Here is a 13,250-nt window from a genome sequence, read left to right as displayed (position 1 = left end):
TTTATCTTAAATTATGTTTACAACCTCTGGGTAATAAAATAACTATGTGACAACCCTACGCTCCGAGAGGCCGTGTAGACATTGACGCGATCAATCAGGAGTTACACTACTTGTCTTATTATACCATACTACAACTATGTAATTGTATAAATTTTCCGTAAATTTTCGAACACCTAGAAACTCCGTTAATTTCGTAGTCAATCAAAGTTTGGACAATTGTTTTAATTACAAAGTTTAATATTGGAGGATATTAAGTCACTTCAGTTTTGCAGATATCATTTTCACTTTGAACATGTTCTTTCATCAATGTAAAGTAATATATATATTGAATAAGTATTTCGTTTTTTTGGTATCATGATTTCATCACAGTTAAAAACACTGTTTGTGTACGATTTATGCATTTAGGTTTAGGTTTTAAACGAATATACATACGAAAATATATTGTAGCAAAACTACCTCTACGTCTGGATTGCACCCAAAACACGTTGTTCTCTGAAATCTACACATTTCTCCGTAGTGTTTGCTTACCCAAGTGTGTCATCGAAATATTGCCACTTGCGTGTGCGCGTACGCGCGCGTGATATGTGTACGTGTGTATGTTTTTGTGAGCGTGCGTGTGTGTGATAATATGATAATACCACTCTTACCAACTCGTCAGCAGGCGGATCAGTCCAAAAACAAGCGGGGGCCTTCGCCTTGGAGTATTCCAACGCACAAGGTCCAACCAGGAGCGAGCTCAAGATACTTCCGTAGTCGGGGTCGGCGACAAGGGCGTCCCGTTCGTAGTACCGAGTTGCGTTATTCACTAAGTGCTCGATTATTTTAGCTAGTTGACGCTCGAAGAGGGCGATACGGATCCAGAGATATCTGTGAAAGAAAATAGATCTGAGTAAAATGTAAATGCATTGGTCTCGCTTAGAGCGGTAGTGTCCCGCTTTTAAGCCTCGTGTCCCGCAGTCTCCAAAATACTTAACAATGTCCCGTTTTGACTAAACAGGACACACATGACATTAATTATAAAAAAATGGCACGACAACAAAAAATATATAACGCCAGCTCACAAGGTTGGGTATTTATTGTAATTTTTTATAATTTTCATTCCTTTATTATTATTTTTTTAGTCATTAAATATTTCGTAACTACCATAAATATGTGTTTTATTTTCAAATCAATAATAAATTCACAGGCGTCCCGCTCTGAGTAGAAAAATAATGGTCACGTTAAGTATTCCTTCTTTTAAAAATAAAATAATATCTCCATGAAACAAAATAAGATCCTATCTACGACATTTAAAGTACATTCCTTCCGTGTCCCATAGCCATGAACCCTGTATAATAGATTGATTAATTAATTAAAGGTCAACAACAAATTTCCAATTTCAAAGGCAAATTTACATTAGAATTTAAGTTGTAACATTCAATATTGTTACAGAATATTATAATCATCAATATTGTTTCTTTACGAGATGCTGTACTGAAAATAAAACAAAAAACCTTAAAAAAGAACTGGACCAGAATAAAAAAGAATTTTATGGTAACCGAAAACGCAACTTTTTAGCTCTGCCGTCATTTCTATAAAGTGGGAAACAGACATTTTCATTTAGGTAGCCATTGATACAGTAACGTGTTAAAAGACATGAAAGAATGATTTATTTGTTGCAGATACTATGTAAGATAATTTCGAGAAATAATATAACCACAGTATATTATAGTATTTGAAACTAGAATTTCCTCCAGTGTCATGCCCTGGGGCATCGTGCCCAAACGTCTGGCAACATATCTCCTGTAAATAGATAAACTTATACTTTGGCGGAAATAACTGCAAGCCTTGTTGGTCACTGGAGGCTTCTACGAGCCGACAGCTCGTTCGCTTGAAGTTTCGACTGTGGCCCCTAAGGGGGTCCTTAGGGGCCACACACATTATAATAAAAAAACTGTATATATAGGGTTATATATACAGTTTTTTTATTATAATGAATATATATTAGACAACATCACATACGTTGCTTCGATCCCAAAGTAAGTAGTTAAAGCAGTTGTGTTATGAAAATAGCAGTATAGCTCCTTGTGAAAGAGTACGTCCGGGACAGTACTGTCACCTTACCTATTCCTACTGCCAAGCCTTAATGTTAGCATTACCTACTGTAGTCTAGGCTCTACTCTATGAGTAGAATCACTGACTGAGTGATATAGTTTTGTATTTAGAATGTGTTTGAAAAATGAAATAAGAAAGAAGAGAACATCTTGAGAGTTCGGAAGGTAACCTGAATAAGAAAATATGTGAAAGAATACAATAAACCAAGTTTTGAAGATTATTCCAGTTTAAATTTATAAAAGTACCTCTCGCTACGCAACACGAGCTACGCCCCAGTTTACACTACTGTGCTCTGGTTTTGAAGGAAAGGTGCTGGTGAAATTAAAGGCACGAGACTTGTCAACTTATGTCTCAGGTGACGGGCGCAGTGGCGCGGGGGTTTCAACCGCAAAGGGCACAAAGCTGTAACACTGACTAACGTTGGCGTATTTAAGCCTTTGGCGGTTTTCGGCCGCTCCGGCGACAGAGCTTGCGCCGCCCGCACTTGCAAGGACATGGGAGGGAGCTGCACAGTGTTCAAATACATGTTACGAAAATAATCACAACTTACTTACAAATGCCTCTTAGTCCAGCCATAGGCTCAATTTACATTCCTGCGGAAGGTAATGGGAGCGAATTTTGGTAACTATAGCAAAATGAAATTTATGCTAATTTTGTAAAGTACAAACTAGATACGAGGCAAAAAACAGTCTACTAATTTTTAACCGACTTAAAAAAAATTGAGGAGGTTCTCAAATCGACTGTATTTTTTTGTTTTTTTTTTGTGAACTGATTTCTTTCAAGGAAAGAGGATACCTCAGTATAGGTTTTTTTTATAATATCTAGTGACGAGAAGAACGAGTCGTGCTGATGGTAACTTACACGCCTGTCCATAACAGTCGCAGTGCCATTCAGAGCTTTAAATCGCAAAGATCTGAGGGCCACTGCCACTGCGCCCGTCACCCTGAGACATAAGTTGACAAAGTCAAAGTCAAAGATTATTTATTCCATAGGTAAAATAAATTTATACTTGAAAACGTCACATTTAAGCTTCTGCTCGTTCACTACGCTAACCTCCCTGAGAAGAACGAGCAAGAAACTCTAGGGATTGCTCTTTTCAAATAAATTTAATGGAATATGGAATACACTTTGAATCAAATTTGTGTGGATTCTGGAGCCATGTCGTCTTTCCATACATCTTTATCTAACACGTAGTCTTCAATTTTGTAATATGATTTTTCGATCAAAATATTTTTAATGTAGTTTTTACTTTTTTGTTTAACTTAGGAAATGATAAACTTAATATATGCTCCGGAATCTTATTGTAAAAACGTATACAGTTCCCCATAAAAGAGTTGTTTACCTTGGTTAAACGAAATCGTGGTACCATGAGTTTGGACTTACAAGTCCTATGTGCCCGTAACTTCACCAGCACCCTTACCCTTCTAAACCGGAACACAGAAATGCTAACATTACTACTTGGCAGCAGAAATAATAATAATAATACAGTACTTCTCTGGATGAACTCTTCCACGAGGAGTTCTACTGGTCCCATTTAAATTTGAAGAAAATATTCCGCCTCTAAAGTTAGCAAACTAGGGGATGAATCAGGTTTCGCGCACTTTTCGGTAACAGATTTCAATAAAACTTGGCAAATAGATGTAATTCCACGAAATTTTCGGTAAGTTTTTTATCTTAAAACCACTAATCATTGTAATTCCATTACGACTCCACTGAGAATATATTACAATTCTAATACTATTGGTTATTCTGATAATATTATATATATAGGTAAAAACCGAAAATCTTTCAACGTCCAGCTCATTGCTCATAACCATGCTTGTCTCCACAACAACTCACAAAGATGAAAATGTAGCTGTGACCACATTACTCAGGTTGACCATCAAACTTACCTGGGCCTTGTGATTGACAGTCGGTTCAAATGGGTTAAACACATAAATAACGTGTGCGATAAACTAAGAGCAGTACTTGCCAAGTTCTCAATAATTAAATACAAAATTCCATATCCCACGTTATTATCACTCTATAAAGCACTGGCTGACTCCATAATACAGTATGGTCTCAGTAGTTATGGGAGAACCTGTAAGTCTCACCTTGATGAACTTCAAATACGAATCCTAAAAACAATTGTACCGGAAAAAATCAAGAAAACATTTATAAACAACAATGAACTGTTTAAGTTTTGCAAAGTTCTACCAGTTAGCGAAAGAAGAGACTATACACTACTTATAGAACAATTTTTCAACAAAAACTTACAGGTTCCTAAGATAATTAAAAAACAGTTGAGAAGTGCAACAAATCCTAAACTAATTGTCCCGAGAGTGCATAATATGTATGGGGAACATCAAAACACAAATATGATTCCACGAATTATCAATGACCTCCCTAAAAATCTGAAAGACGAGATTAACCCTAAAAATATAAAGACTAAACTAAAACAATATTTCCTTAACAAATTATGACACATTAAACAGTACAACCTTATTGGGACCCTAGTTTTTATCCACCTTTACTCATGTTAATTCACATATTACACTAAAACTTAATATCTATAGCTAAATTTACACTTAAATTACTAAAATCTAACCATGCTAACAAGTATTAAATTAGCACCCCGTATAATGTGCAGTAATATAATATCGGAGCGGAATATCTTTCTACCCTCATGTTCATTTTAATTAATATTATGAATCAAGCAGTGGTGTACAGAAAAACCTGCAATAGGTTTATGAGACACCAGTTCTACTATGTACCTTATTTTAAGTTATATTTGTAATAAATAAATAAAAAAAACCTACTCGTAAATAACTCTATTGAGACTCAATAGTTGCTTAACAAGCAGACTCAACTTTTTTTTTTGTTTATCAAGTGATGGGACGAATATGTCGTGCGCCTGATGGTAAGCTACACGCCTGTCCATTACAGTTACTGTGCCACTCAGAGCTTAAAATTGCAAAGATCTCAGGGGCACTACCACTGAAGTTTACTACCCGTCACCCTGAGACATAAGTTGGCAAGTCCTATGTGGCTGTAATATCACCACCATCTTTTTCATTTCATCATGTATGCATGCATTTCATCAGCAGTATTTCACCAGTATTTGTGGTACCGTCGTTGTTTCTGATTTCCATAACACAAGTGCTTTAGTTACTTTAATATTTTGAAACGTTAAAAAAGATTCTCTTCGCAGCGCACTGAGATTTTAGCTCGTTTCATTTGTACAAATGTCCTATCTCTAAACTCGCACGATCAAAGAGTACGGACCATAAAATAGCGCAATAAAGAAGGAGAATGTGCGTAAAACGTAATCATTAGAAGGGACACTCTGTTTTATTGACTGTTCAGATAATAATAAGTAGGTAACTGAAGGCAACTTTGTGAGAACTTCGGCTAATTTTATTATTCCGTCAGTTTAGTGGCAGGTTGGCAATCCTAAGTGTTAATGGAATCTAGAAGATACATATCTTAGCGGCACATTATATTATATTTCTGTTTTGTAAGGTTTTACTCAAGAATTTATTACGTAATATTTATATTATGTAAAGTTTTACACAATAACACAAAAACCTTTATCATGCATTTGAGAATTCCTGCAAAACTGCTGAACTGCTCTCAGCACCTTTGTGATGCACTACGGCTAATTATTCCGTCAGTTTAGTGGCAGGTCGGCAATCGTGGAATCTAAAAGATATATATGTAAGCGACACATAATATTTTTGTTTCTTAAGGTTTTACTCGAAAATCTACATTCTGTACTTTAGAAACTGCTAAGTTAAGCAGACAAAAAGATCTGTAAAGAAAGACAAAAAGCTTAGGTATCGGAAGTGTTAATGTAATCTAGTTAGACACCTTAACCTTAACAAAAAATATTCAATACGTTTCCCCGCCTATTTCCAGAGCCTTTAGTGCTTTCGCTAACACTCGCAATAAATTAAAAGGATTATTCGTAGCTGATTGCCGCAATTAGACTACTTTCGCTTAAAAATTAATTAAAGCTCAGCTTTGCTCGACCTTAATAGAGCTTATTTTACTAAACAAATTAAACTAAACAAATGAAAAATTTCATTTCGATCATTTCAAAACAAAGTGACGCTGTTTGAATTTTCATCCTATTATCCGATTTTATAAGCTACCAATATTAGATGAACCGCACGGCTTTGTTTTCACAGAGGATTATGTAGATACGCAATAAGCCTATGTAAATTTATAACATGTAACATATTCCTCCCGCGTAGAAAGACCTTAGACTATTTTCCGGCCTCTAAGAGAAAGAAGCACGACAGCCTGTCGATATGACAACAAAAATGATTACATGAATAACGCAGGACTACTAGAGATTTTGAGAAAGAAAAGTTATATTCACATAAAAGATCTTTATTAGAAAATATTAGTTTCATTGCGAAATCGAATTAGTAATGAGGATATCCGCGTAAGAACCGGAGTAACCGACATAGCCCAAAGAATTGCAAAACATAAATAGCAGTTGGCTGGACACATTGCTCGCAGAACAGATGGCCGATGGGGCCGAAGAATTCTCGAGTAGCGACCGCGTACCGAAAGACGAAAGACTAGAGGGTGGCAGACCACCCACTAGGTATGGCCTTTTTTTTTGACGGGGGGGAAATCTTTATGGATATCCCTCAGCCCAGGGAGACTCAGGGGTTATGTGGGGACTCTCCCTCCACACTGGAAGGCCTAGCCCACTAAAACCCCCCCGGGTTTCCCTCTCGCCGGTTGAGTCGGCGCCGTGGGATCAGTGAACATTCACCACGACGCACTAGGTATGGCCTAGGTAAAGGTTGTAAGAATCCGCGAAATTTAATTTGAAATTTGCCATGAGTAGTAGCAGTAGAGCTCCTAGTTCGTCCAGTGCGATTCACGTAAGTTCAAGCTATCAAAATATCGTTGATGTTACGTCGTTCGATCGAAGTCCTATCCAAAATGGGTATTCACGTATCACTTGAACCATACGACTAGAATCGAGACGTAACGACTAATTATCGACATCTTGGATTATGAAATTCGACATTTAGTCATCGGAAGTCTATTGAAAGAACTGTCAAAATTTCAGCAGAATACAATACGTATTCTTGTCGCTTAGAGTCGATTTAAGTTCGATTCATATACAAGAAAACGCTTTAACGACATTTGGATCGAACGACTTTAAAATTGGACTCGTTGACGTATTCTGTCACACGTGTATACGAAAAAGCAGTTCAACGACTAAATCGCTACCATATCGTAACGGTTTGATTACGTGAATCACCCCGCAGGGAAGCAATGCCACCTCACCTAATTTTGCCGGCAAGCAGTAATGTGTGCATTATTGCGTTCCGATTTTGAAAGGTAAGGGTGTCACTTACCACCAGGCGCACGACTTGTTCGTCCCGTCCCTTGTATAATAAAAAAGAGCCTTTCGATTTTGTCGGTAGCTCAATGCTTTCGATGAAGGAAAACATCGTGATGAAACCTGTACGTCGAAGAAGGTTCACAACCCTCGGAAAATTCTGGAGTCTCCAACCCGCATTGCGCCAGTGTGACGGACCTGAGCGGTGATACGTGCCAGCAGCAGTGCGACGTTTGATGATGATGATGGTTTTTACTACATACGCATTTTTGAAATAAATCCGTAATGAAATTTTACGTTTTAAAGCTGTACCTAATGTAGTTGAATTTTTCTCTCGAATAATTCTAGAATCTTTTAAAACGCAATGTGTCTTTCCTTGTATTTCTTTTAGAAAAAGACATTTCAAACGTATTTGAAAAGAAAATAAAAAAGGTCTTATTACGTATAACAGCGCAACAAAAGCTTTTACTCCGCCAGTTCATTTCAATGGCCGCTAAGTATTTTTCAAAACATAAAACGAAGCCTTGTAAGTAAGAACCGTCTTTTGTTTTCTCTTTAGTGCACTCGGCGTACTTCTGCTGCGCAGTTCTTTTATTTTAAGCGATGCCCTTTTGTCATCTTACCTATTACTGCCGCCTAGCAGTAATATCAGCATTACCGTGTTCCGGTTTTGAAGGGTAAGGGTGCTGGTGAAATTACAGGCACATGGTACTTGTCAACTTAGGTCTCAGGGTGACGGGAGCAGTAGTAGTACCCACGAAAGAAAAACACTATGAAAGTAAGTGTGTTATGCCTCAATTAATGCAAAAAAAATGCAAAAAAAAAAAGGAACACAAACAAATCGCATTGCATTTACAATAGTGTTATAATTCAAAATATGTGAAATTCAAGATTTTACCATTATTGAACGTAAAATTTGATTCTCTACACGTCAATAAAACTGTCTTTAGAATTTTGTAAGAAACGACTAAAAGATATCTTATTAACTCAAAATGAGACACGCTTTATATGAGCTAGTTCTAGCCAAAATAGTCCTTATAAAAAAATATGAAATTATTTTTTCTCTTTTATTTTTAAATATATTTGGCAAGTAGGAAATTGTTTATAATAAACTATAACCTATACTTACATTTTAATTATATTTCACGGAAACGAGTAATTCGTTTTTCGTCGATTCTGAGGAAATACACTTTTTGAGTTAATACTATTGTACTAACAGTGTGAAATGATAAACACTATAAAATCTTGATAATAGTTGGTCGTGGTTTATACTTCAAAAAAATGGAACAAATTCTGGATTGTTAATATAATTTAAACTTTATCCTGTCGCTTTATATCGTTGAAACTTCAATACCTTATTGCAAGTTAAGACGTTTTGTTTTATATTGAAATTTTGTTCAACGTGCTGCCATCTTGCGGCAAGTACCTGGACTACGATGAAAGATTAACATCTGAGTAGTATCTTCTGCACAACATTTTTTTATGTTTTATTTATTTCATACAAATAAGGCATACAAGAAAACATAGTACAATTTCTTACCAAACTGCAATAGTAGTTTGTTGGCGAGGTTACATTCCCAATCAGAAAACTATAGTATGCCTCGTACGAGTATTTTTATCAAGACCTATGTAGAATTAAACGAAATTTACTTGCTTTCAAGACGTATAAATTTTTATTTTTTCTTCAAAGTGCATTTACATAAGATTCTCTGCCTCGCAAAAAATCTGTCTTATTATATATAACTGGCAAGAAATTTCTAATTTTATTTACTTAGTGCTTAATTGTCTACAATTATTTGATGTGTGTTTTAAAATATTTACTTATTATTCAAATTGATTACTTTCTTTGTTGCTTTTGTCAAATTTTTAGTGCCTAAACGTCTACAGTTATTTTCATTTTGATTTTTCTTGTACATAGCATGTAACATAATATAATGAGATTATTATTTGAATTGTGATGTTCCATATTATGACGGGCCATGACAAAATAACAGAGAAGGCTATGTAATTAACATAGTCCTCAGAGACTGAGTCATGGACCCTTTTGACGCGTTTCTTTTTTATTCTTTATGCTTCTTTTTATTATTTTTTATTTGAACTTGAATTTATTTTTATTATTTTTTTGTTTTGTTTGAAATTTATGTATTTTGCATGTGAAGTAAAACCTATCTTATTTTTTTCTAATTGTTCTTTTACCAATAATAATTGTTTACTTTTGGACATGCTTACCTATGCCATATGCCACAGTATTATCTTGTTCGTTACATTAATTTTAAATTAAGTTTTATAATAGTTTTCAATAGCGGCCAAATATTGAACTTTTTCTTTTACGTAGATAAATAGTTTATCATAGTCTCCCTTACAACTATTCTTGGTTTTACGACTTACTATATTTCAAAAATCTTATTTGTAGGATTTCTACGTCGTTAATGTATGTTTCAAAGGTTCGGCCATAACAACTCAGCCCGTAACTCAGCAAAGAATCAACCAACGCGTAATAACACTACACGGAGACTACTTTTATCTAACAGCGATTTAAAGTGATAAAATTTGTTCAACAGTATTCTATGCTTCGAACATACCTCATCGACATGTATTTTCCAATTAAACATACATAAAAAAAAACAAGCAGACCTCAGTATTTAATCATTTTAAAAAATAGCAGTAGAGCTCCTTCGTTCGAGAGTTCGTCTAAGGAAGTACTGCCACCTTACCTACTTCTGCCGCCAAGTAGTAATGTCAGCATTACTGTGTTCCGGTTTTGAAGGGTAAGGGTGCTGGTGAAATTACAGGCACATGAGACTTGTCAACTTATGTCTCAGGGTGACGAGTGCAGTGGACTGCCACTCAGATCCTTGCGAGTTAAAGCTCTGAGTGGAACTGCAACTCTTATGGACAGGCGTGTAGCTTACCATCAGGCGCACGACTTGTCCGTCCCGTCTCTTGATATTATAAAAAAAAAAATATGAAAGATTCCCTCTTTTCTTTTCTATAGCTATGACAAGCAATCGTGACATCCACCGTCATTCATTCTCGATGCAGTTCTATTAAATGACGAACGTATACCATGCACTTTGTCTTACAGATGTCTTCTTTATAACACACATTGCATAATGACCTTTATTTCGATCAATTAAGTTCAAAAGTAACAAAACACTCACGAAGCATCTTTTCGCTAACCTTTTGTTTGCTACTAAAGTGGAAAATTGGAGATGTTTACTTAGTTCTGCATAAGACAAAACTTGACCATATTGTTCTGGGATAATGTTTACTTTCATTTGTTGCAGTACAAAAAATCAATTCGATAAACAGAAAATTGAAAATATATTAAAATACTTACCGATGACATGAAGTTCTACCACGGGTAATGTTTTTGGTACGGCTATCATTTTCGCACTCCAAAACAGCGTAATAAGCATTTTTGTACGATTGTCGAGAATTCGCGAGAAAAAATGACGCAACCACACCATACAAAGCGAAAATGGCGGACTGGAAAATGGCGGACTGTGGTGTAACGAGACCCACTGTTGCCACGCGTCGTAACTAACCATTTCTACTGTATATTGTTCTGTGGTAATACCCCTCCGATCTTTGTGATTTGATATGACTGCCTCAGTGGCCGAACGGTTACCATGCCGGACTGCCACACAGAGGTCCCAGGTTCGATTCCCGGGCCGGGAGAAATGTTTGTATGGCTTACATTTATTTCTCTCGTGAGTTTGGGTGTAATTTGTGGTTGTCTACGTGTGTGTCCATGGCACCCGCGATACAGGGTTTCCCTAGTGCGGGGCTATGTTGAGTGTGTGCGTTATTATTATTATTATTATTATTATTATTATTTAAAACAATAAGAGGCATTGCAACTGTTATGGACAGGTGTGTCCCTTACTACCAGGCACACGACTTGTTCGTCCCGTCAGTTGGGAACGTTTACAAAAATCTTGTCTAGAAGTGGACTGTGTTTCAATGGTAGCCTAAATTATTTCCTGCGGTTACTGAGTTCAATTATAAAATATACGAACTACTGGAAATCACTTTAAACATGTTGGCGCTCGTCCTAAGTTAGTGCGCGTCATTAAATTATGCTTAAAAGCTTTTAGAACAATTAACTAAGTTACATTGTATTATATTATGTTAGGTGCAGTATTCGGCTGGTCAGTTGCAAGATTCCATATGTCGTTTATTTTTACGTTGTATTCAAACCAAAACGTCTTCTAGCAAACCGTGGCAGACGCTATGCCACGGAACCAACCAGCGGACCTTACAAATTTTTTGTATGTGCTTGTTGCAGATCTTTGTTTCTGTTTTTTTTAATGTCTAGCACGGTTTGCTAGACAACGTTGGTTCGAATCCAGCCGTTAATACCTAAAACATAATCCACTGAAAATGAAATGTTTCGAAACATCATTTCGCCCTTTCTGCAAAATGCCAAAGATATTTAAGTTAAAAAGTAATAATCTCAGTACAGAGTACTAAAAAAACCGAACTCAGGAGTTCGAAGAATGACTTCTATTTGCCAATATTTATTGAAATCGGTCATCGGAAAGTGCGCAAACCCGGATTCATCCCGGCTTCGGTCAACGATAATGTACGGGACACACACAGGAGATAATAAAAATCAGTTCTCACTGCTCAAAGTACTAATATATTGAGAGAGAAAAACGCCTTCAATTGGAGAATAGCAAAATCAACCATTAAAATAATGCTCTTTATAATAAAATTAGGCGCTATTTATAAAAATGAGTCTTCATGCCTGAACAGCCATCCTTAGGGGGTTGGATGATTTTCTTCAGAATAAAATGAGACCACTATGGAGGTACCATCTTTCCAACAAAAAAAGAATAATTAAAATCGGTGCACAAATGCCGGAAAAAAACAAAACAGTCGAATAGAGAACCTCCTCCTTTTTTTTGAAGTCGTTTAAAAAATGCGGCGGCATTTGTAACCGATTTTAATGATTCTTTTTTTGTTGGAAAGAAGGTACCTAAGAAGTCCCATTTAAATTTGAAGAAAATATTCCACCTCTAAGGGTGGCAATTAGTACTCTGTACTGAGATTTGACATCCATACAGCGAAACGGTGTATCCCTTATTATCATGTACTGATATTGAATTTTACAGTAAACATCGTCACTATCTATGAACTGGTTAATAAAGCTTATTTTCTGCGTCCACTTTCCTGCTCCATCGTCAGACCTTAGTTACCAACCGAAAGTCAACTACTCGTCGAGACACTGAGGTAAGTAACTGAGGTATTGGGTATTGCAGACTGCCCTGGCGGCTGCATCAGATCAAGATTTCTCAATATCATTATAGTGTCATAAGATTTACATAGTATACCAAATTCCAACTCTATTAGTCTGGTGCAAATAAAATAAATACTGAGATCTCTACATCAACTGAGAAATGAGCTAATGATCTTGAAATAGCTTAGCAGACATTAATTGCACGTAGATTGTGACGGCGTGACCTCCTCCTATCGTCACCTTTTTATCGCCTTTCTCCGGTTCCTGGCCACTCGTATTTAAATTTAAATTTAGAATTGTTCCATTCTTTTGCCTCACATCCTGATTTTGTTTCGTTCCATCGTTACTCCCCGCTCGATTGCGACAGCGGACGGAGTTGTTGAAATTAAATCGCGTCTAATTTTGATTCTTTTACTAAGTTATAATCATTACAATCTAAATCATGTGTCAATTCTAATTAGTGTATAACAGGCTACAGCCCTATCATGTACTTATGAATACGTATCTGTAATTCAGTATAACTCGGCCCTTTTAGGGGTAAGAGTCTACCTAATAACTCTTTAT

At 36.2% G+C, this 13,250-nt stretch overlaps 1 protein-coding gene across 1 annotated transcript in view; it reads right to left on the bottom strand.

Moving 5' to 3' along the window:
• The window catches only part of LOC113225907 (small G protein signaling modulator 2-like), a 60,170-nt gene that overhangs the window by 21,265 nt on the left and 25,655 nt on the right, over positions 1–13,250 (bottom strand). Inside the window, exon 3 of the mRNA XM_026458374.1 lies at positions 648–867. Coding sequence (XP_026314159.1) covers positions 648–867 — 220 coding nt within the window. The remainder of the gene's footprint in view (positions 1–647; positions 868–13,250) is intronic.

Source organism: Hyposmocoma kahamanoa, unplaced genomic scaffold, assembly GCF_003589595.1.
Source record: "Hyposmocoma kahamanoa isolate Upper Pololo Valley unplaced genomic scaffold, ASM358959v1 180, whole genome shotgun sequence".
Taxonomy (NCBI): domain Eukaryota; kingdom Metazoa; phylum Arthropoda; class Insecta; order Lepidoptera; family Cosmopterigidae; genus Hyposmocoma; species Hyposmocoma kahamanoa.
The sequence above is the reverse complement of the archived record's forward strand: the minus strand, read 5'-3'. Positions and strand labels throughout refer to the sequence as shown.